Source organism: Zootoca vivipara, chromosome 15, assembly GCF_963506605.1.
Source record: "Zootoca vivipara chromosome 15, rZooViv1.1, whole genome shotgun sequence".
Lineage (NCBI taxonomy): Eukaryota > Metazoa > Chordata > Lepidosauria > Squamata > Lacertidae > Zootoca > Zootoca vivipara.
Window position 1 is genome coordinate 7,377,581 of NC_083290.1, and position 24,647 is coordinate 7,402,227.

Below are 24,647 nucleotides of genomic sequence, written 5' to 3' on the forward strand. Positions count from 1 at the left end.
ACACATTTAAAGTGATCTTACACCACTTTACGGCTCCCCCCTCCCCCCTCCAAAAAAAAAGAATCATGAGAACAGTTGTATCAGGGTGCTAACCTCAGAGCTGGAATTCCCAGCATCCTTAATAAACTAGAGTTCCCAGGACTCTCCACAACTGTTCAAGTGGTATAAAAGTGCATTGAATGTATGGTGTGAATCCAAGTTGCTAGTCCTTAGGACATCATTAGAACGAAGTTCGAGAAACAGTGCAAGATGCAGTTCATAACAGCTCAGTACCCAGAAAGGGGCTTTGGAATTCCTCCACTAGTCTGGGCATTTATCCTAAACTGCTCTTTGCTGACCTCCTCTGCCTTGCACCATAACTGCCTTTTCTACTCTTACCTTCTTCTGGTGGCAGCACAGAGGCAGCCAGGTAGGGAAGAATCTGCAGTGCATTCATGGTATGCACTGTTGGGCTTCCTGCCTCAATCTTCCAATATTTTATTCTATCTCTGGCCAATATATCTCAGGGCAGGATCCGACAAAGCCATTGGCCATGGTGACTGTGACCGATTTCAGCTGCAGTCCAAAACATCTAGGGCTAGAGGTTGGTGAAGGCTGTAACAGACCAACAGCAGAAAGGAAGTGTCAACTGCAATCCACCAGCACAAAGCAGCTTCCTTGAAGAAGCAGGGCTTGACCGGCAAAGAGCTAGCTAAACATGTCTACAAAGAGAAGCATACCCCTGGGTGTCACCACAAAAAAGGCCAAGTTCTGTCAAGCCAAGGTAAATTATAAATTTAGGGCCAAGTCCATGCGTTTTAATAACAGCAATTAAATAAGTAAGCTCTGCACAGTCTAACACCTTTAAAATTCCCAAAGGCAGAATAATCAGAGGACTGTGAGCCGCTTTGCTGGGATGTATAACATTTAGAAGTTTCCAAATAAGGTTTGTTATCCTCTGCCAAGGGAATAAGCCAGCTTGTTCCAATATGTTTTGCAATAAAAATTTATAAACGTTTCACCAAGACAGAGGTAAATATTTTTGAAACCCACGAGTAAAAAAAAACAAACACTGGGTAAAAGATTCAACTAAGACAGCTCTTTAAAGGTTTCTGAATAACCACAAGACTGTACAAGACTGCTTCTACGTTTGCTACCGTAGTTGTGGGAGCAGCACACCCTTAAACATTTTGAAAAAGGAAGCTGTATAACCATCTAGGCTAGGAGCCTTGCCTGATTTAAGATGCTTAATCGTTTCCAAAATCTCCTTTGTGGTTATGCAGTGCTCAAGAATGTTCCTGTTCACCTCCCTGAGCTGAGATATTTACACAGTATCCCCAAAAAATGTTGTCTTGGCTGGGGGAGGCAAACAGGAACCATACAAATTGTTATAAACGTTGGCAAACTCTTCAGTTTGCCAACTGTATTTCACTCCTATTTAAACAGAGTTATTGGCCAGATTTTCTCATTATCTTCAAAACTCCAGTTTTATGTTATTTTTTTGTAATTTATTTCCCATTAATATGAACATTCCATATTCATAAAATCTGTGTTTCTAGTGCAGCAGATCAACAAGTTTGATTCATCTCTAGTACTTCCTGTTCTTTCTGTTTACATTCAAGTTGTTTGTACATCTGTCAGGAGCCAGTGACTTTACAAAGTTGTTCAAGGTCCTGAATATTTCTTTTCCAGTGTTTTGTGTCTGACCCACAAACCACCCCCTTTTCAGAGTAAGTGAACCCTTCGTGCATGCCTAACGATAAACGGAAGCTGGTTCAGTGACTTGGCAACACTTTTTCAAGTTAAGAGACAGAGCGAGATTTGGAGAAACCAGATTTATTATTTTTAAGAGGCAAACTGTTGAGTCATAGGACTTCTCTTCAGGCTTAGGCGATGTTGGGAACTGGGTTGGGTGGTTGCCTCGTTAGGCTGTTTGCCTGGACAGATCTGCTTTACTCACAGCACAAAACAGCAGAAGTTAGGTAAAACAGACACCGTAAGATAACAAAGAATACATTCTGCCCAAATGGAAATCACACAAAGCCCCGTAAGTCCAAATCAGCAATATATAAATTATGGTACCCCTACCAAAAAAGGGAGGGGAGGAAGAGAGGAGGGAGAGAGAAAAACCTAGAATTGGATATATTTTAGCTCAGATCAGGCATCACACGCAACCACAGATTGTGCCAAGTCTAGTATAATATACAAACTATGGCTGAAACTTTGAAAGCATTCAATGAACAGTTGAGTTGCAGTTTCCTAAATTTACTCCCATCTCCATAGTACAGGAAGTTTGGGAGATGAAGGAACAGTCATAAATATGGCTTGTCAATTCGTTCCAAACCACTGTTAAGCTTCCCAAACCATGGTTGGCTTGTTTGTTTTATTTCATAAAATTTATATACCACTTGATTGTAGATAAAATCTCAAAGTGGTGTACAAAAAAGATAAAACAAAAAAATCATCACTAAAAAAATTACAACGATAATTTACAGAAGGTTAAAACCACAATAGAGGTTTGGTGTGATGTCTGAACAGAGTCATAGTTTATCCACCCTGATTATTATAAAATTCTGAAAATGGGATGCTTTCTTCCCTCGGTCCCTTAATACCAAGGACATAAACATCTGTCATATGATATGTCCAGGCCTTTTTGTCATTAGAACTCAGTTCCGGCACTTCTCAGGTGGGTGCTATTGCCATTGTAAGAAAACAAGGGAGGCGTTCGTGGTGATTTCCGGCACCTCTTTTTCTAGAAAAATAGCACTGCATATGACAGTAGCCAGACTATGTGGGAACAGATGGGGGATGTGATAGAACTGAAGGCTACCTCAGACTGCCACGGACTAGCAGGAATGGAGCTCTGGGTCATGTGACAAATATGGAAATGTAGAGGAAGTCATGTGACAAATATGGAAATGTAGAGGAAGGCCCCCTTTCCCTCGGTTTCTGAATCCTCATATTGGGAGAGGAGGAAGGGTTATTTTTGTCCATTTAATTATTCTAATTATCTAGAACTTTCTGATTAAATTCATTAGTTGCCCGGCAACCCAGGTTTTCTGACCAACCAATAAGTTAGAGCCACTAAAATCCAATAAATAAGGTGACTGCATATAGGAAGGGAAAAGTTTGTTAGTGATTTATTATTATTAAACACATGACCCATTTATTTTTCGTCAGAACAGAGTTGGTGACTGAGAATCTTACTTACCAGGTTCTTTTTATTTGGTCTGAATTTGTGTTTGGCATTTAACTCCCCTTTTCCCTGACAGTATTGGGCACTCTCTTCCCTTTCCTTTAATGCGTGTATCTTCCACTATCACGCTCCCCACTTGGGGAAAAGAGTTCTTAGTAACCTGAAAGTCTGCCCCATCCATGTCAAAGTGCACTGACTCGTCGACAGAAAGGGGCTTGATTTTACTCGCTGTGCGCTGCTACTGCTTCTGAGGGACCAAGACAGCCATGTCTAAGCCCCCTAGAGGAAGACTCAAGGCAGTTTTATATTGCCAACAGCAAAGCTGCCTTTTGCGGCACCCGACAAGATGCCCTCTGCTTAGGCCACATTCCTTTAAGCTTCCGAGAGTCCTGTGGCACTGTTGTGGGCTTCCAATATGTCTTCTAGATAAGCTACTGTCCCCCTTTTCTTCGGGCATCCTTCCAACAGCTCCTCGATACTTCGCACATGCTCAACAGCCCTTTCCAGGAATTTGCTCCTTTCGGGAAAATTCTCACCTAGCCCCACTTCCTCTTCGGAAACTCCAGATTTCAAATACTGCAACATGTAGGATCCAATTACTTCTCCATGCTCAGCCACCGCCTTCTCGATGGCCGGCAGGTCCACCTCGTCTGCCAGGCTCAGCAAATGAAGCAGAGCATGGCAGAGCTGTGTCCGCAGGCTGGCGCTGTACTTGAACTCCAGGAAGTCTTGGGCCTCCTCGCTTCTCTGCAAGGCCACGACCAACGCACTCCAGATCTGGGAGAACTGCTCAGGGGTCCCGTAGCGCTTCCTTTCGGCTGGCACTGAGAGGGCTGCGGCTGATTTGATGCGGACTTTGAAATTCTTGCAGGACTTGACAACAGAGGTTAGGGCGTTATAGGCTTGGGCAGTCCAAAGGGCTTCTCCTAAAAGAATTGGAACCAGGAAAAAGCAAGGGTCAGGAGATTGGTTAAGGTGCTTCACAGCCACAATCTGCCAAAAATCTAAGGCAGATGGGCTGTTTTTTGGGGGGTGGGGGTTACTCACAGAATACAGAATTGCTGTAATAAATGTCTAGCTATTGTTGCTAGATAAATGACAGCTGCGCTGGCTGCCAATCAGCTACCAGGCCATATTCAAGGTCCTGTTGTTAACATATAAAGGCCTGAACAACTCAGGACCAGATTACCTGAAAGACCACCTGCCCATGTTCACTTAGATCACCAGTCATCAACTGGTGGGTCAGGACCCACTAGTAGCTTGTGGCCTGATCCAACATGGGTTACGACAGGAGCACTACCACAACACAAAAATGTGGTAAAAGGTTGGAATGGGTCCCAAAATGCATTCTGGGGTTAAAAGTGGGTCCTGGGTCTGAAAAGTTTGAAGATACCAACTTATATCACTAGGGAGAAATTCTACTCATGGCGGCACTGCACGCTACAGAATATCATAGGGTGGTTACTGCCCCTGTACTGTGGAGTACCCTTATTTTCTGCCATATGTGAAGCAGCAAACGCCAGTTGCTTCAGATGTTTTGTGAAGACTTTACCATTTTTGCTGGGGCTTTCTCTGGCCTATAAGACCAGACCCTGATTTATTTGTGCAAATCTCCTGAACACCTGATTTACTTGCCTCCGTGGCGTTTATAAAAAGTTTTTTATTTTATTTTAATGTATAATGTTCTCATATTGTACATGGCTTAAGAGATTCTCATACTATTAAGTGGTTTTGAAATACTTTTAAGTAAAATAAAAATGCAATGGATAAATGGAGTTTCAGAGGCAGTGTGCCACTGAGTAGGGGCAACAGGAGTGGGGGTCCTTTTAGAAATACTTTGAGCCTTGATAATGGGTTTCAAAGAGGCATCCAATTGGCCACTGTGGGAAGCAGAACAAGATCCTCAGTATGATACAACAGGGTTTCCCTTGTATTCTTACACCATACTGCCTGTGATCTGTAGACCAGGTGCCTTGAAGAGACAAGAAGGGAAATCTTTGCCAATATCCACTCAAAGGACACATGACCCTAGGCCTCATTTTTGCACATCCATTTGGGATCAATAACATACAAGACAAATGAGGCACAGAAGCATTGAACCATTGTTTTGCACTCACCCAGCGGCAAGGCACGATTTTTGAAGACGTTCCCAAGTGCGTAGCAGGCGTTCCAGCAGACTTTCATTCTGTTTTCACTCTGCACTGTAGAGATCAAGGCATGTACAGATTCCTCAATGGGTTGGCTGAACCTGGGATTAGCAATCTGTGACGGCTGCAGAAAATGAAGGAGGTTTCCAAGGGCACGGACAGCATTGCTTTTCACCTGGAAGAGAAATTTTGAAATTCTGGTATGTGCAAGAAAATGGTTGCTGCCACTGCCTTCAGTCACAGATTTACCCAGGCTGTGTAAGATGATCAGCTTTGCCTTCTGTGTCACTGTCTTGGGCCTTTAGGTGACTGACCACAAGAAACAGGACCTTCTCGGTAGTAGCGCCGTAGGTCTGGAATACCCTCCATTCGAAAATCTATCCAGCTCCCTCTGTGGCTTCTTTTCATTGTGAGCTAAAAACGGGTTTTCCCACCCAACTACTGCTGGTATTTGTATTGTGTTTTAGATTGCTACTTTTAATTTACTTTTGTGTGCATTTTGAAGCGCTTTACTTTATTATATGTGTTTGCAAAGCCACGCCAAGTACCTATGAGCTGGGAGTAGAAAAATAGTTCCACACTCCATCTGGTGGATCTTGCAAAGTTTGGAAAGCAGCTTCATTCCATGTTCCTTAAACTGAGGGGTGCACATATTGAACCAGGTTCAAATTGCAATTCAGCCCCAGACCTTTTCAGAACAACCACTCCAAAGTGAAACTACCCCATATTGTTGCTAACTGTAAAGAGGAGTGAAATGTTTCAGAGGGACAGTCACATCAGTCTGCTGCAGCAAAACAAGAAGTCACATAGCATTTATTTTTGTAAACCTCTTTTTTCTGTAACAATCAAGCAGTATATATAAATGTTGATAAATAAAAATACATTTAAACACTAACAAATTTATTACGGCATAAGCTTTGTGAACTACAAGTCAGTTTGTTTATTTGGCAAGACTGATATACTGCTCAAACAACAAAAACATCTAAGCACCTAAGAACAGATGAAGTTGACTTTAACTCTGATGAAGTGAATTTTAAACTCATAAAAGTAAATTTGTATTTCAAGTGCCACAAAGGCTGGAAAGATGGGAAATAAAGAAGCCACAAAACCTGCCCCCTTGTGGCAAGAGGTCATGTGCAGAAGTGCAAAGAAGTGCAGCGCCAGACTTCACATTCCCCTGAAAAGAACCGATTTGGAGCTTGCTTACAATCATAGTTGCTTGCCTCTCCAACAATGCCAAATCCAAGCTGGAGGCAGGAAACATCTTGAGGAAATGTACATTTCCCAAAACACTCCAGCACTTAGTCTATGTGGGACAACAACTACAGGTCCTGCTTTCAACTGCAAAGTCTCACCACTTCAGCCAGCCAGAGTGACACCACTGCCATCTCCGAATCCACTGGTCATTCCAATGCACTCCTGTTCTGGTCCTGGCTGAATGGTTAGGTGGGTACCTCAATGTGTCTAAATAACGTAACACACTTTGGCCACCAACTCTGGAACTCTTGGCACTCCCAGTATTTCAAGTGTGTCTGAATCCAAGTCCACAGCACCACCAAATACAAAGGGACCGTCAATGTACTTGCCTTGTCTTTGTCCTTTGACGCATCAGTTGCTGACCGCAACATTTTCAGAAGCAGCAGGTCTGAGAATTCATCCTGGAAGCTTTGTCCCAACAACTCCCTGCATTCCCAAAACGGGAAGGGGGGGGGATCAAAAGAGGAGAGGTCATAATTAGAACAACTGCTGCAAGAAATGCACACATAATGCCCACCTGAGTAAAAGACGAAACTCAAAACTATGTCAAGTTAGCAGAAGACAAAACAGCAGTGCCCTTGGATTGAACATTTCAAATTGTGGGAAGGGAATCCATGATTAAATTAGGAATCTATCGATTGTTCTTCTACGCACTTCTACTTACTGCTTTTTTATTTTAAAAAAAGTCAAAAATAAGTGATGTACATTGTCTCAAAATCAGATTCATTATAGACTACCTGCCTAATCCCTGCAAGCACACACACACACACAGAGAGAATCTCATTAGGACAAAACAGCAGTATCAAAAACTAGGCTCTGGTATAGGCAGGTAGTAGAATTTTAAATGCCACTCGGGCAACAGCACACAAATAGGCTTGTGTACCAAAACCCATCTTGAAGGTTGGTATCTGGGTCAAACCACTAAAAGGAGAGGACAGGGCCTTCTCTGTGGTGACCCGTCAGCTTTAGAACTCCCCCCCCCCACCAAGGTGTTATCTTTTTGGCACTGAGTAGAACCTTCTCACTTTCCCAAACACTTGTTTCTTTTACATTTTAATTTTATGGGATTCAGTTGCTGTTTTTCCGAATGTCATTTAAATAATGATTTAATAAGATGTAAAAAAAAGGTCCCAACAGAGTTTGCTACATACATGTTGATGATCAGAGTGTCTGTCAGGTTGCCCAAGGCCCAAGCTGCTTTGGCGCGGACGTTTGGAGAACTGTCACAGAGGGAGTCCAGGATTGCGTTGGCTGTGTCCGCAACGAACATCACATCCTAAGGATAGATATTGACCAATTTTTTTGGTCCATTTGATTTCACCCTCTTCACCAGGAACCCTGCTGGGCTGATTTTATATATCACAACCCAGCAAGGGATTTTTGTAGGAGTGTCTAGCTCAGCTGCCACAGAAGGGTGTCTGGATACATTTGCAGCTTTTAAGAAAAAAAGGTAAGCAGGAGGCAACATGAGTGTACTGTATAAAATTAAGCATGGTGTGGAGAAAGTGAGTAATAACAACAACAAAAAGGTCTCCCTCTCTTAACACAAGAATTCAGGAGCATCCATTAAAAGCAGAATGCTGGAAGATACAGGACAGACAAAAGGAAGTAGAAAGAATTTGCTTCCACGTGAGGCAGTGATGGCCACCAACTTGGATAGCTTTTAAGAGAGAACTGGCCAAATTCGGGGAAGGCTATCAATGGCTACAAGCCACAATGGCTAAGTTCTGCCTCAATTGTCAGAGGCAGTAGGCTCGTGAATGCTAATGGCTGGAAACCACAGGCAGACAGAGTCCCTATAGGCATCTGGGGAGAACAGGATCCTGGACTAGATAGGCCACTGACTTGATCCACCAGGCTCCTCTTAAATTCTCCTGCTGGTTGTCACTGGCTGAGCATTCTTACCCTGCTTCTACCTACGACTGGCCAAGCTGCTCTTATGGTTACCCATGAGAGGGATGGGGCAATTAGAGAGAACTGAACAGGGTCTGGACCATGAGACAGGACAGGAAATGGGGGCAGAAGAAGAAAACTGAAGAGCAAATAAGCCAGCGGTGAAGCTCTAGCCCTACGGATGTTGGTCTAAAACACCCAAAAGCTTCAGATAGCATGTTAATGGTAAGGGATGGTGGGTGTTGTAGTCCACCAACATTCCATCTCAAAACAGCTGTCGGTTATGTGTTTTCAAGAAGCCTACAAGGGCAGGAAGGCTCTCTCTCCCTTGTTTATCCCCAGCATGTGGGAGTTATGCTGACTCTGGATATGGAGTTCATTTTATTCCTCTTGGCATGGTCACTACTCCTGTGGCAAAGTTGTTCTTCAGCTTTGTAGAGAAGCCTGCAGAAGTTACTAGCCTGCAAACTTTAATAAGCTGCTAAGAGGCTAATAGCCTGAATTTCCATGTCGGCCATGAAGGACAGGAAGCCCCCTGCTCCTTGGTAGGCATGGAATCACAGGCTACTGGCCTCTTAGCAGCAGGTTGGTGGAAGAAGAATGGAGTGGTTGCCTGCATGGAATTCCTGGTTGCCTATGACCACCAGGTGCCTCACTAAATGCAGAGTTGGGCTTCCTCTACACATTACGGGCACTGTATTACATTTTATCCAATATACCCCGTCACCTTGATTGAATGTTAATTACTGACGGGTTGTATGAGGTGCCCAAACTTCACTGGTCTCCTGATACTACAAGGGCCTCTGAGTACATTTTCATCTAATTGGTGCTCCAGCTATTAAATTCAAGTGCAATTACCCCAAACCGCTAATCTTATCCTTTCACTAATCACAACCTATCATTAAATTAATTGCTTCTCAGTACTCCCCAGTGACCTTACAACTCTAATCTGCTCTTCAGTGTCACGCTCCATTTGTCTTCCCCTTTCTTTGCCATTGTTATTATTCATTTAAAGAAAAAAGCCACACACTCTCTCTTTTTAGCTTCAGTTGTTTGGGTGTTTGCCTTAGCAGTGCTCTTTTAAAGAGCAGCCTGCTTACTAAAGGACAAGCAAGCATAGACTTGAGGTTTGAACAGAAATGTTGATCTCAAGCTGTGCTTTGAGAGCCCAAAGGATTGTCAAGTGAGTAGTTGTACTCAGTTATATACAAGAGAAATTTATAATATCCACGTCCCACCCACTGGTGAAGGGGGACATTTGTCCAGGACCCAAGTAGGGTGATGTGTAACTAGACCTGTATACTTGCTTCAGTCCCATGTTGAAGGAAGCTAAGAGCAAAAAGGTCCAAGATTCGAAGAGGCTGAAGATATTGCTGCAAATATAGCAGTGATTTTACGGGTGGCTTAATTAAGACTTGCAATCTGCCCTTTGTGGCAAAACTGAATTTGCATTTGTGTGTTGGTGGTGGAGAAAAAACAGAAGATTTTGAGGGCCTTTGAACCCCTTTCATTTTCTATGCAAGTCAGAAATTCAACATGGACATGAATGCATTTGAATATTTTCATGGCAGTGAAAAAGAACCATGAAGCATTATGAAGTGCATGAAATTTGCAGTTGTAAGGGTTAGTGTACAGTCGTATCTTGCTTCTCGAACAGCTTAGCTGCCAAAACAAATCGGCTCCCAAATGCTGCAAACCTGGAAGTAAGTGCTCTGGTTTGTGAATGCTTTTTGGAAGCCGAACATCCGACACGGTTTCCGCTTGAGTACAGGAAGCTCCTGCAGCCAATCGGAAGTCAAACGGACTCCCGGAACAGAGTAAGTTCGAGAACCAAGGTACCACTGTATATGGATTTTGTACGTGATACAATTTAAATGACCCACAGCGCATGTTTAACATTTTGTAAATTAAAATGCTGAAGACTGACTTATAATAGGACAGAGAACTACACTTGTCAATGCCACAGCAAAGTGAGAGACTGAACACACTAGCAGACCTCATCCTCTCATGGAACTCACTGTTAGATGTGATACTGGTCTCTTGTTCTGACAGCTTTAAAGGGGAATCAGCCCTCTTCTCATCCCTGAAGTTGCCTATCTAAAATCTATCTTCTACAGTGGTACCTCGCAAGACGAAATAAATTCATTCCGCGAGTTGTGTCGTATTGCGAAAACGTCGTCTTGCGAGGCACCGCTGTATTTCCACTGTATATCCACTAGGTGGTGCTGTGGCTTTAGAAAAAAAATCATCTTGCGAAGCGCGGTCGTCTTGCGAATCACCATAAAAATTGCAAGACGCTTTCGTCTTGCGAGTTTTTTGTTGCGTGAGGCATTCGTCTTGCGAGGTACCACTGTACTGTCAGAAAGCCTATGGCCCTGAATACCAATTGCTGGGAATCCCAGGTAGGGAGATCACTATTGTGCTCAGGTCCTTCTTGTGTGATTCCAAATAGGCATCTGGTTGGCCAATGTGAGAACAGGATGCTGAACTAGACAGCTCACTGGCCTGATCCAATGTGCTCTTTTTAAGCTGTTGTTGTTGGACTAGATGGGCCACTTGCCTGATCCAGCAGGGCTTTTGCTATGCTCCTATATTTCATAAATTATTATTCTTATGTTGAGTGAAGAATTACATATTGTCTGCCTTGGAATTCATTGGGTGACCCTGAATTTAGGAGTCTAGTGGCTCAAGGTTAGATGGTTTCATCTGCATGGAAAAAGCAGAACAACAAAAAAGCCCACAATTTCCCCCCCCCCCAGCTAGTAAGTTTTGTGGGCTTATTTACAAGACTAGACTCAACAACAACACTGTTCCCATTTCATAACAAGATACAGAGCAAAACCAAAAGGAACAGAGGACACAGAGATCAAGCTATGACCTGCTGGAGAGACGGGAAGACAACGTAGACCCCAAGTGCACGAGCGGCAGCAGCTTTCACCAGTGGATTCTCACTGTGGTTGAGCCCAAGAAGAATAGTGATGCAGAGGATTTGCTTGTCGCCCTGCCCATCAGCAAAAGGAGAGAAGTCATCAGTCAAACATCACACAAGCCAAATACATTTTGATGAAAGGGATTTCAGCCCAGGGTTAAAATGGTTAAGTTAAACAGAAAACAGAAAATATGGAAGTCTAACAGACTGAAGGTACTGCGAAGGGATTTTAAACAAAGTCACAGTGAGCCACAGTAAAGGCATCGTGGCAAACCACATTGGAGGGTTTGTATCCTGGTGTCCAGCAGGGGTCAAGAACCTGGTGCCCAGGGGAACCTCACCCTGAGCCACACACCTCTGCGCAGCCACAACCTCCCACCCCAGGCCATCCCTTTCACCAGCCTTGAATCACACCCTCCTTGAATACTTTTTGCCAGGCTGGAATGTGTCTGTGGTCCCTGACAATGCTGCTTCTTGCTTGCTTGGATGACAGAGAGGTAGAAACCAGCCATCCTTACCGAGGCAACGTTTACATCCATTGCTCCACAAACTTTTTGCCTCTTTCATTCCCACAGGAATACTGACATGTAAAGCTTAGCAACATGCTTACCGGGAGACCACTGAAAGCTTCTGGTAAGATGGAAGAGAGAGCATTGCAAGAGCTAGTCTGAAGTGTTGGATGTTGGGCATTTTGGAGGGCGCCCAGTAAGGGTCCATTCAGCATTCTAGTCCAGAATGTTACAACCTACAGGGAAAGCAAAAGCCTGGTTGCATTTACCACCGCTAGGAGTCTTTCAGTAAATTGCTACACAGAATCACAGCACTGGAAGAAATCACTCAGTCAATGCAGGGTGCAATGAGAGCATCCCTAACAGGAGACTGTCCAGGCACTGTCTCTTAAATACATCCAATGAAAGGGAATCCTCCAGTTCTAGCTGTAAGGAGGCTTATGCTAAGACTTCACCAAATTCTGCTTCCCTGTAAGTTTTCATCCATTAAGTTCTAACCCTGCTGGTTAGAGTAACAGAGAATAATAAGTCTGTTCCTTCTGTGTGGCAGTCGCCTTAAACCACTAGGCATAATATCATGTCTCCCCTTAATCGTCTCTACTCCTGGCTAAAGATACCCAGTTTCTTGCCAACTACTCCTCACAAGAGGTGGTTTCCAGATCCCTCACCCATTCAGATACTATTTCAAAAGCCTGAAAAATGGAATCAACCACATGGATATTATACACACCAGGTCGACAGGCACCCGTTGATCTGCAGTGACAGCCACATCTGACTTGTGCTGCTGTATTATACCAACACCAAGCTCATCCAGGAGCTGACAAAAACACACACATACAAGGAAAATGAATAAACTGAAATACATCCACAAGTGTATGGAACAAAACATCATGTGGTCCCAGGTAACTTTCTTACTGATCTGTCTTACTGAACAATTCCCATTCTCCCCAATTTAGAAAATAAAAAATCTCCAGAAAATACGACAAGGCAGTCACAATACTGTATATATGTTGCTGTGGTGCCCTTTAAATGTTGTTTTTCAAGTTATAATATGGAAGCTGCCATTAGCTTAACTGGACGGCCTTTTCAACCATGGAATTTAACTTGTATAATGGCCCTCCACATAGATGCTCGTCTGACAATCACACAAGAGTGTTTTACCAGCCAGGTGAAGAATGCTCTTCTGTTCTTACAGGTCTCTTAAACACAATAAGTATAGTCATCTGGTACTTTTAGATGCTTGAACCATATTATTCCCCTTGCAGGTTTTTAGATTTTAGCTGCTCTTCTTATGCTAGGTTCCTACACACACACACACACACACACACACACACACAGTGTTATTTGTAATTTGGTGTTGCTGTCTTTATTGCCATTTCTTAAATTTTGATTTGTTATTACATGGGTTTGTAAACTGTTCAAAGAGCTAGGCTGCAAATATATGAATTTAACGAACAAAAAAAGTGCATTTATCTGGAACCAAAGAAGTTTGGACAGAAGCTATTTTTTTACCATACAACACCAACATTGGACAAACTCTACAAGCGCTTACTTTTGCCCCGTGGAGCTGGATGGATGGATCTGTTTCCTCCATGCACTTACAAGCCACTTCACCAAGCTCTAGCAGATAGCTCTTGGAGACTGAGAAATACTCCTTGACAAGTAGGGCTAGGACCTGTAATAGATAAAGATGGAGAGAAGAGCAACTGATTGTGTCAGATGAACATAGGCAGCTACATTCCTCCAGCAGTGGGAATCCTCTGGGTCATGGGCCAATCCTGGTCTGTCAGTAGGGCTGCATCTAAACAGCTATAAAAAAAACGCTCTAAAAACGCTCTGCAAAAAAACTGTTTTAAAGTTCACAATGGAAAATTTCATAGTGTTCCGACTTCAGCTCCACACCATCAATTGTCATAGTGTTATAACGCATTTATAACTTTTTTAAAAAAAAAAACTAATGTGGCTTAGTCCTGGGTCTAATTTGGTCCACGAGGCCATTTCCCCAAAACCACACCCACCTGCTTATCAGCTGATGTCACTTGAAATGTCACCTAATGGGCAGGAAGACAGGGATAATTCCTGTACTGGCTGCATGTGCCTGTTCTCAATGGGTACAGCCAGAGCACCAAAATGTAATAGCCCCCCAATTGAGCAGCTGATTAGTTGGGGCTGAAGCCTGATTCAGGAGGGGTTTTTGCGTGGAAACGCCTGCTAAAGCAGAGGGAGGAAACTTCATTTTGGCAGCACCTTGCAACCAACTTCCCTGTGACATCAGGTGATCAACAGGTGGGCTGGCATGTGCTTTCCGACTGAGCTATGGTCTTCAATGTGCCAGAGGACTCCCTTGTTTTAACTGTAGGGAAAAGGTGGCTACCATTCTGGACATCTAGCCTCATTGACTTACCTGCAAGGACTCCAGCCGAACTGGAGAGGGTTCGTATATGCTAGTGGCTGGCAGGCAGCCGGTGTCGCTATCTGAGTAGCTGTCTTCCTTGGGCAGCACAACCAGAGAGATGCAGAGATTTAGCAGCCAGCAGGGCTCTGCTGGTTCGTTCCCCACAGCAAGGGGCTCCTCTCCTGGAGCTGCTGGGGCTTCTTTGCGCCATTCAGGTACGCCAGAGCGTGTAGCTGAATGCGGTATGGCAGAGCGGCCATCACTGAGCCCTGAAGAGCTGGGCTGCTGCAAAAGGCGGTGAACCTCCGGCAAAGGAGCCTGAGCCGATACAATGGCTCCTATCAATGTGAGGCTTAACACTCGAACGTTAACATCTAAGTAGAAAGAAACAAAGAGTACCTGTGAGGCAGCTGCAGTAAGGCCAAGGTCAGGCCGCTCCCTTATATGCATTGTATACTCTGGCATCATGGTAAGTCTCTAAATGCAGGGATCAGCAACTGGAAGCCCTAAGGCAAAATGTGACTCTCCCTGGCTAGCCCCCTGTTGCCAACCCAAATTGGTGTGTGTGTGGGGGGGGGGAAACGACTCCAATTTGTGGAGCAGAAATATTTGACACCCTTCCCCAGGGTTTCCGGCAGCAACTGACAAGTACAGTGCTGGGTTACAGGCCATAATGCAGCAGACAGTTTCTCAGAATGGAAGTTTAATACACAGAAGACCATTAGCATGCAAGACTGTGGCACAAACCACCCCCCACCCCCCAAGGAGAACTGGGACCTGCGCGTACCTTTGTGTCTGATGTATGGCTTTATCTGGTGCCATATTCTTGTCAGCAGCCCGGGCTTTAGACGGCTGTATGGCGCGTTCGATACCAGATTGGCAAGGCACTGGAAACGTGCAAGGAAAAGAGAAGGTGTTAGCTTCTGGGGGACAAGCCACAAGCCAGGCAAGCAAGTCACTTAAAAAGTAGACACCATGGGTGTTTCTTGTGCAGTAGTACCTGCAGAAGGACTGTCTTGGGCAAGGACTAGTAGCAGTAATAGGCTTAGTAGTCTTTATTTCTGGTTGTCTGCACATTAGCAACAAGAGCATAGCCATCATGGCTAATGGCCACTGATTATGAGAATCTGCACAACTGCTGGAGAAACAATACATGTTGCAAAAATTACATGGCGAGCAAACTAGTAGAACTGACAACATGAAGGGAATTCCTGCAGCCAAAGATTTACCTTGATTATTTGGGTGAGCGTCTGGGAAGAGGATTCAGCCACCAAGGCCAGCAGCAGACAGCGGTGGAGCTCTCGGATGCTGGATGCAATGGAAACCGAGAAGGGTGTGAAGGCTCTCCTGTGATCAACGGCATCTTCGGCAATGGAAAGGAACTGCTTGGAGCCTTCCAAGATGGCCGAGAGAACTTGGAGGGCACAGGCCCGTGTCTGGAAGAGGGAGGGATTCATTTCATGGGAAGGACAATAGCTCAGTGGTAAGGCAAAGACCCTACAGGCAGATGGTCCTGGGTTTGATCCCTACCATCTCCTAGTTAGAAGGGTTAGTTACAGGTAGGTAGCCGTGTTGGTCTGAGTCGAAGCAAAATAAAAGAAATCCTTCAGTAGCACCTTAAAGACCAACTAAGTTTTTATTTTGGTATGAGCTTTCATGTGCATGAAAACTCATACCAAAATAAAAACTTAGTTGGTCTTTAAGGTGCTACTGAAGGATTTTTTTTATTCTAGTTAGAAGGAACAGAGATCAGACAATGGGGAAAGACCCTGGAGACCATGGCTGGTCAAAAGTAGACAATGCTGGGCTAGAATGATAAAGAGTCTGACTTGGTATAAAACAGCTCCCTACAACTTAGTAATAATAATGATAATAAAATAATATCGCTTACACATCAAAATGGCTTCTAAGTGGTTTACAAGATTATGAAATCCATACATAATTAGAACACACAATAAAACAATCCTGTTTCAAAATGTTAATGGTTAAAAAAAAACCCCAATTAGATTAGGTAAGACTTTCCTTGAACTTGGGACTTCCCAAACAGGTTTGCCTTCAAGAGCCAGTGGAATGCCAATGCTGATGAGGCATCTTGTATTTCAGCAGGGAGGGTGTTCAGCCCTGTATACCTGAAGGAGCGCCTCCCCCCCCCCCCAATTGTTCAGCCCAGACACCAAGGGTGTTCTGAAACCAGGCAGAGGGCCTTCTCAGTAGCGGTGCTTGCCCTCTAGAACGCCCTCCTGTTAGATTTTGACATTAGAGATGAACTATTATACAACTTTCCATAGACATCTGAAGGCAGCTCTGTACCGGGAAGCTTTTAATGTGTGGTTTGTGTGTGTGTTCTTTTATATTGTTGGAAGCCGCCCAGTGGCTGTGGAAACCCAGTCAGGTGGGCACGGTACAAGTAATAAATTATCATTATTACAACACTGAGGCCACCAGTGAAAAAGCCCACCTCTGTGTTACCACAAGGCGCAAGTACTAGTACCAAAGCTGGGTATTCAAGGTGTCACAGTGGCCGGAGTGGGCTACTTCAGAGTAACGACTCTACACAGCTCTGCATTTTATCTTTTTATTGGTGCTGCGTATTTACAGTGCTAAAGGCAGTGCTATTTACAGAGACACATCTTATCCGCTTGAATCAGAACCTCCGAATGGCGTTTGGCGCGTTTTTCTCCAACATAACAACTTGGGGAGACCCATCCTCTTCCCCCTACGTTTTCTGCGCAATTCCGGAGTTGGGGGGACAGGTCTGCCCCCCTTGCTTCCCCCTTCCTGTCCCACCTGGGACGCTGGCTCCGCTACCCTGTCTGAGCCTCGGACCCCACTTCCTGCTTCCCCACTTGAGACGGAACTCTCCCTGCTTTCCCCTGCGCTCGGGGATGGGCTGGAACTCAGGAGGGGAGGGACTTCGCGATATCCCCTGTCCCTCACACAAGGGATACAAAGGACAGGCAGTCTGACACGGACAGGTTGGATAAACTAAGAATGAAAGTCCGCCAGTGTAAGTCCACAACTGCCAGTGAACTTCTTACCTTCGGAGAAGGATCTTTTAAAGCAATAGTCATCAAGGATACAGACTGTGGGCTTCCTATTCCAGGCACATCGGGAACGAACGCTGACCAGTAACCATAGAGGACTTTCTTCTCTATCGATTTCACAGTGGAAAGGAAGCAAGTTAAAGCCCCTTGACGAACTTTAGCTTGGAAAGACCTTGCACAAAACAAGAGAATACATTTTTAGGTGCACAGAACAGATAATGGATTTAAAAACCTGGATTAAGATTTATTTATTTATAAAAAGGATTTATATACCGCTAAATTATAAAAGATATCAAAGTGGCTTACAACATCGAAAAGGTAAAAACCATGCAATAATAGCGTTAAAAATAATCTAAAAGTACGGTATACCTTATAGGCTTACACCCACCTTGTTTTACTCTGCATCCCCCCTTCAGCATCAGAATACTCCGAGTCACTGCTGCTAATTCTTTTCCAGCCCAAAGCACTCAGAGGTAAATGGTCATTCCCAAATGACGATTGTATGTCACTGGAAGCTCGATTCCAGACCTCTGAATCAGGATCTGGCAGTGCATCTCCACGTATCTTCTGCTTGTCTAGTTTACCTCCTCTGTCACTTTCTGGCTGCACTTTCAGCTCTTCTTCCAACTTTCCCTTCTGCTTCCCTTTGGGCTTTTTCTTCCTGCTCTGTTGTTTGAGAAGATAATCATGTACAGAAAAGGATAATCAGAGTTTTGGTTTTATATAATGAAACAAGAACAATAATCTGCATCAGCAGCCAGAGCACATCAACCTCCCCTAACCTCTTCGGCACAATTTAAGGTTTTATTCCTGCATGCCTAAGAAAACATCTTGTTAGAAATGTCATTCGTATACAAAATTTGATCACCGATATGTATGTGAGTAATGCTTTTCCTGAGTGCTCAAAGAGCTTAACACTTTTGCCCGGAAATCATGATGACTCTGCAAGGGAGATCGACTTTATTAACTCCAGACATAATGGAAAATATAAAATGCAATGTCACTTTGAATTTGGCAACAATCTGACTAAACACAGTCAGATACACAAGGCATCAAAGAGAAATACCTGGCTACCAGATTCAGTCTAAATCTACACATTACAGATGAGACACTGTGACCAATAAAAAGTGTTAGTTACAGGTAGGTAGCCGTGTTGGTCTGACGTAGTCGAAAGAAAATTAAAAAATTCCTTCCAGCAGCACCTTAGAGACCAACTAAGTTTGTCATTGGTATGAGCTTTCGTGTGCATGCACACGAAATCTGAAGAAGTGTGCATCTGAATAAGTGTGCCTGCACACGAAAGCTCATACCAATGACAAACTTAGTTGATCTCTAAGGTGCTGCTGGAAGGAATTTTTTTATTTTGTTTCAATAAAAAGTGCTTTGGTTGAGCTCACCCTGTACACTGAGGTGCTATTGGAACCAGAGGCCCCTAGCTCACGCTCATGTGGTTAACCATCACACAACTTTTTCTGAGGAAGGTCTGCCCCCTTTCAAAGTAGCCAAAACTTTCTTAAAAGGGTAAAACCAGACTTTGCTTATTCCTTTCAAACTCTCTCTCACGCCCCACCTTTGCCAAAACCCGATTCCAAGGCCCTGCGGAAACTCAGCCTGTAGTCATCTGTATTGAACCAATAGCATAGCCCACCCATTAACCTGCCTCTCCTTCCCCTGAACTCTGCAAACCCCCATGCATTTAGAGATTAATGATTCTAGACAAGCATACAAACCAGGGGAGTGCATGGCATGTATTTTCACTACTCGCTATTAAAGATGGCCCCCTGCCCTTCCTGTCCTCTGTTGCAAAGTGTCCTTGCCTAGGCATCCTTAAAATATGGTGAAGCAGAGGCCAGCAGGTGGATTAAAAATGTGCTCAGTCTGTGCTGATGCAGCATTTGAGCTATTTTTGAATGATCTACACAAATGAAAGATCAATACAAAAATATGTTTACCCCAGTCATTTTAGCATTTCTCAGGTCTGACTTCTCCTGCTTGTCCGGCGACCTGCTGTCATATTGAGGAAGCAATGCTGGATATAAAATGGCTGGCATTTCTATGTTCAGTCCAGGAAGCCCATGGAACATGCACTTCTAAAATGAAAAACAACACCACACCCACCATGAGAATTGCATTATTTGGTGACAGCAAGTCAATACTCTATGGTTCCCCTCTTCTTTTTGGAAATGGTACTTTAGTGGCTCCAGACAAAAGCTACCATCCTCTTTCTTTAAGGTGTCTCTGGATTCCTGTGTCATCCCTCTCTCCTTTTTTTGTTGTTGTTGCTAAACACTCCTAGATTCACTTCAGACTTCTCACTATACATTTTTTTAAAAATCAGCTTTGCTACTCTAAAATATTTTTAAAGCATGCCAACCAAATCTATCCATGCAAACTCAGCTGATAATGTCCAGCTAGAACCTGCCCGTATAAGCTGCACTCAAATGTAGAAGGAGGAGGAGGGAGGAGGAGAGGAAGGAACCATGGCTTATCCTAATGGGAATTAGCCTAACCTCCACCAGAGGCTCACATGCTCCCTCTCTCCCCTCTGGCACAACCATAGAGAGATCAGAAACGTTTGCTTTCATTTTAGGTTAGCCAGTTCAACCCTGAACTGTGGCTAATTTTAACTATGGTTTGTTGAAAAGGTTGCTTTAATAATCCATGGTTTAAAATGGACTTGTTTCAAATGACCATAGATTAACCAGTTTGCTGATTAAAGTGGCACAAATGATAGTTAATAAAAAAAAATGGAAGTGAGAGTTTCCCAAGTCTTCCTTGCAGCTGCAGTAGGGGGGACAGGACAGCATTCCCCTGGGGGAAGGGGAAACTAGGCTCATTTCAGTCCTGATACACCAGGCTTCCCCAATCTGACGTACTTTGGATGTCGTTGGACTAAAACTCCCAACATCCCAACTGTAGTCCAACAGATCCAGAGAGAACCATGTTTGGAAATGCTTTGATACACTATAGTTTTATCATGATGTTCAAACTCAAGACACAAATCTAGTCCTAGAAAGTGAAGGAATTTCAAAAGCGGATGGAATGCAGGAGGTTGAAAGGCGGGATCTATTGCTAAGACAAGTATTTGCAGTGCAGAGTATGAGTAGCATCCTGGCCAGAAAGTTCACCTTCCTCTATGAGAAAAGGGATAGGACTTCCATTTTAAACAAGTCACCTTTAATACAGCAAGAAGGGAACCCAGATGATCAGTTTGTGTCAACTTCATCTTCCCACCATTTAAGAGTAACTGGATTCCTTTCAAGGCATTCTGCAACAACTAGAAGACCGGGGTGGGGTGGGGTGGGGTGGAGAGAACAACAACATTAGCCACTTGGCCCATCAACTTGGTGCTGTCTGAAGTCACAATGCTGTAGCACATGATACAATTAGTGTAAAGATTTAAATTTCATCTGCAAATCTTTCCCAAATGCCAGAAAGTACTTCATAGCACCACACCCAAATTTAGTCACAAGCTCAGCATGTGGCTTTGACCAAACAAAAATCTTCGGCCCTATGATACAGGACTGCACATTAAATCAATTTCAAAATGTTATCAGCTTGTTCCAACAGCAACATTAAAAACAGGAAAGTAAGAGGAGTTGGCCAACTAATTATGAGTTCCAAGCAAACTCCTCGGAGCGGGATAGAACTCTGAAACAGAGCATATGCATTCCATTATATGTCATCCCAGTTCCAATTAAGAGATTTCCTGTACCTCGGACAAGGGAAAGACTTCTGTCCGAGAACCTGGAGCGCTTTTTCCAAAACATGACTGCAAAGAAAGCCAATATGCTCCTTCAGCAATAGGTTGACCACAATTTAAGACAGGCACAGAGAATCTTCTTCAGCCCAAGGGCCACTTTTTAACATGCACAATCTTCTGGGAGCCATATGCCAGCAACAGGTGGAGCCAAAACAAAAAGCAGACATGGACAGAGCAGGTGGTGTCAAAAATGGCACAAGCACACCACAAACATACAAACAACACACATGCGGACTCTTACCCTGCTCCAAAGCAATTAGGCTTGGGAAAAGGAATTTTGTTGTTAAATAAAAGGGACATTGCTGTAAGGCATTGCTGCATTTTACAGTTGAGGAAACTATCCCCAGAAGTGATCAGGAAAGTTGCTGCTTACCATCGTGTCTCAGACAAAAGAGCCACATTTGCTTACCATGCAAAAGGTGATGTCATCCACCCCGGATCCTTTTGAAGACTGTAAGACATTAAGGAAAGCCTGAAAGCAGATTTCTCTGTAAGGTTCCTCCAGACATGATTGCCCTGGTGTGCTAAAAAAAAACAACAAGCAGTTAAACCAGGCATCCCCAAACTGCAGCCCTCCAGATGTTTTGGCCTACAACTCCCATGATCCCTAGCTAACAGGACCAGTGGTCGGGGAAGATGGGAATTGTAGTCCAAAACATCTGGAGGGCCGAAGTTTGGGGATGCCTGAGTTAAACAGAGCAGGCGAGAACGTCTATTACAGAGACAAAAGACACCACCAGAGCAGCTTTCCTTACCTGAGGCAGAGATTTGCCATGCCAAGCACTGCAGCCCTCTTGAGCTCGGTGTCCATTTGAGCAGGGCTGCTGAGTTGCACCAGAACTCCATTTTCTCCCAGCAAATCCGGAAGGTACTAAAAATATAAAATACCATTCCCCTCACTGCTGGATACATCATCCAATTATTATTATTATTTAAATGAAAACGGCTTATTATCTCATAATACCCTGAAGCCAAAACAGACTAAGACCTCCTTCTTTGGAGGTCTCTAAGCAGAGGCTTGACAGCCATATGTCAGGAATGCTTTGATGGTGTTTCCTGCTTGGCAGGGGGTTGGGCTGGATGGCCCTTGCGGTCTCTTCCAGCTCTATGATTCTATGATTCTAATACTCAGGTGCATGGAAGATAAAAAATAGAACAATGATGAGGGGCCCCAACATGACATCCTAAGATACCTCCCTTGGCAACTGCTAAGGCTCCTTGGCCCTCCATCATCATGACACCAGATGACTGACAGGGGAATGGCCCCACCTTGTTCTAAAACCCACCTTTTGGCACTTAGATCCAGTATTGTAGACAGAAGCTGCCAAGGCCTGCAGGATTTCAACATGCGTCCAAGTGCTGCACTGCTTCAGCGCAGAGATAAAATAAGGCAGAAGATATTTCAGACTCTCCTCATCAACTATAACCTGCGATTGCATAAAGAAATTGTTTTAAACCTCTATGACGTCTCACCTTACCCTTTCGTAAACTAAAAAGTCCTAAACGTTTTCTCATATAAGAGTTGTTCCAGCCCCTTGATCTTATTTGTTGCCCTTTTCTGCACCTTTTGCAGCTCTACAATATCCTTTTTTAGGTGAGGAGACCAGTACTGCCCACAGCACCCCAAACATAGTCACATCATAGATTTGTATTGAAAGGAAAGGTATCAAAAATTTATCTAACCGTCCCTCAACATGGTCTTTGCCTTTTTCTCAGGTGCCGCATAATGGGTCAACATTCTCACAATACTATTCACTGTGAACTCCAAATCTCAGACCCCATTCATATGAATTTAGGACTTCTTGCCCCAATGTGCATAACTTTATAATTGCTCAGGAAAAGCTACCTGAGATCAGACTAGTTGTCCACCTAGCCCAATACTGCCTGTTCCGACTGGCAGCAGCTCTCCAGGGTAACCAGCAGAAGCCCCTCTCAATCACCTGCTCATGATCCTCCTTCTAACTGCAGGTGCTGGAGCGTATGCTCCACCACTCACCTACAGACCCTTTCCATTTCAGAGAACTTGGAATACTGCAATAAATACTGCAGCGCAATAACCATTCAGTTCTCTGGTCCCAGAGACAGCTAAGCAAAAACCACGTGGGGGCACGAACACCTAGCTTCAATTCACACGCTGGATCAGAAAGTAGGGGAGGGGGGGAAGGGAGAAATTAATTTTCGTACCGGAAATCTATTAAGCAAGTGATGAATCAGCTGGCAAACTTTGTTGACAAGATGTTCTTGATTAAGCTGGACAAGCTTGCAAGCCTGAACGAGTAGTTCACAGACATCCTGCCAAGGAAAACACACTCAAGGTTTTTAAATTTTTATTTTTTTAAATTGAATTTATATACCGCCCTATACCAGGGGGTCTCAGGGCGGTTCACAGAACAGAATATGCGTTTCCAGTTGGCCGTCCCTCCCAAGGAGCTCGACCCCACTTCACCTTGTATCCTCACGACGACCCTGCGAGGGAGGGACAAGGGAGAGAGACTGGCCCATCGTCAGTTGCCCAGACAGCTTCATGGCTCGGGGAGGATTTGAACCCCGGTCTCTCCCGTCCTGAACTCTCCTCCCTCCCACGCCCGACTGCCCCCGCTCTCCCCCTTCATGGGCCCCCGCCCACCTCTACACCCTCCACCTCCTCCTCCTCAGCCCCCTCACCTCTGGCCTCGGCGCCCCCGGCCCCGCTCCCCCCGGCCCGCAAGTCTCGGAGATGAGCTGGTCGAAGAGCAGATGGAGCTCAGTGCGGCGGCCGCTCTCGCCTCCCGGGACCTGGCTGGCGTCGCCCCCGAGCCGCAGGGCGCTAAGCCGGGCTAGGTAGCGCTTCAGGAAGGGCGCGGGTTCAAGCCCCGCCGCTCCCTCTCTAAGCGTTGCGGCCTCGGCCGCCATTTTCCCAGCCCGGCTGCAGGTTGCCACGGCGACGGTGCCGCGCGACCGGAACTTCCGGTGGAGAATGGAAACGCCGCCATTAGCCGTGCCCGAGTCTCAGTGGGCGCTACTCTAGGCTGCGACGTCTCTGTGGTGGAAAGCCCCGCTTGGCCAGGCGTTCGAATTCGCGTCTCTGGGCAGGCGCTGCACGTCCTCGAGCGCCCCCTGGTAGCAGCTCGGCATTTAGCTCGTAGGACTTAAGCCTGAAAGTAAGCAAGCCACGAAACTATGACACAGCTGGATATTGCTGGCTGGGGCTGATGTAGTCCAAAATATCCGGAGAGCAGCTGGTTGGGCAAAGGCTGGCACAGACAATGATTCTGGCGACCGCTGTTTCAAGTGCCTCGGTTTGCACAGCACATTATATGCATTGAAATTTGTAACACAAGCTTCTGTTCTGGAGTGTGGGTGGGGACTATGAGTTTCAGATTAATCTCCCTGTATAATCTCCACCATCCTCCTGCTGAGCCTTAAATTATTATCCGCTACATTAAATATTTTTATCCCTTCACCATCCCCCTAAATTGTTGTCTCCCCGCTCCTTTTTTTTGCTCCTTGCATTTTCCTCTCACTCCCTCCATGTTAGTCACAGATACACAGACAA

At 44.7% G+C, this 24,647-nt stretch overlaps 1 protein-coding gene and 1 long non-coding RNA gene across 2 annotated transcripts in view; both read right to left on the reverse strand.

Annotated features, from left to right (window-relative positions):
* Positions 1 to 24,647, reverse strand: part of LOC132593242 (uncharacterized) — a 329,416-nt gene that overhangs the window by 107,672 nt on the left and 197,097 nt on the right. The gene's annotated exons all lie outside the window — the stretch shown is intronic.
* HEATR6 (HEAT repeat containing 6) lies at positions 1,056 to 24,026 on the reverse strand. The gene is made up of 20 exons (XM_035139695.2): positions 23,777 to 24,026; positions 23,297 to 23,404; positions 22,399 to 22,539; positions 21,868 to 21,983; positions 21,522 to 21,636; positions 20,525 to 20,626; positions 19,302 to 19,439; positions 17,738 to 18,015; positions 17,344 to 17,521; positions 15,535 to 15,741; positions 15,093 to 15,192; positions 14,315 to 14,679; positions 13,463 to 13,585; positions 12,641 to 12,727; positions 12,012 to 12,146; positions 11,351 to 11,473; positions 7,731 to 7,855; positions 6,909 to 7,005; positions 5,293 to 5,497; positions 1,056 to 4,101 (listed from the first exon to the last, which is right to left on the reverse strand). The coding sequence occupies exons 1-20, from the start codon at positions 24,002 to 24,004 to the stop codon at positions 3,548 to 3,550; spliced, it is 3,525 nt and encodes a 1,174-aa protein (XP_034995586.2). The 5' UTR covers positions 24,005 to 24,026; the 3' UTR covers positions 1,056 to 3,547.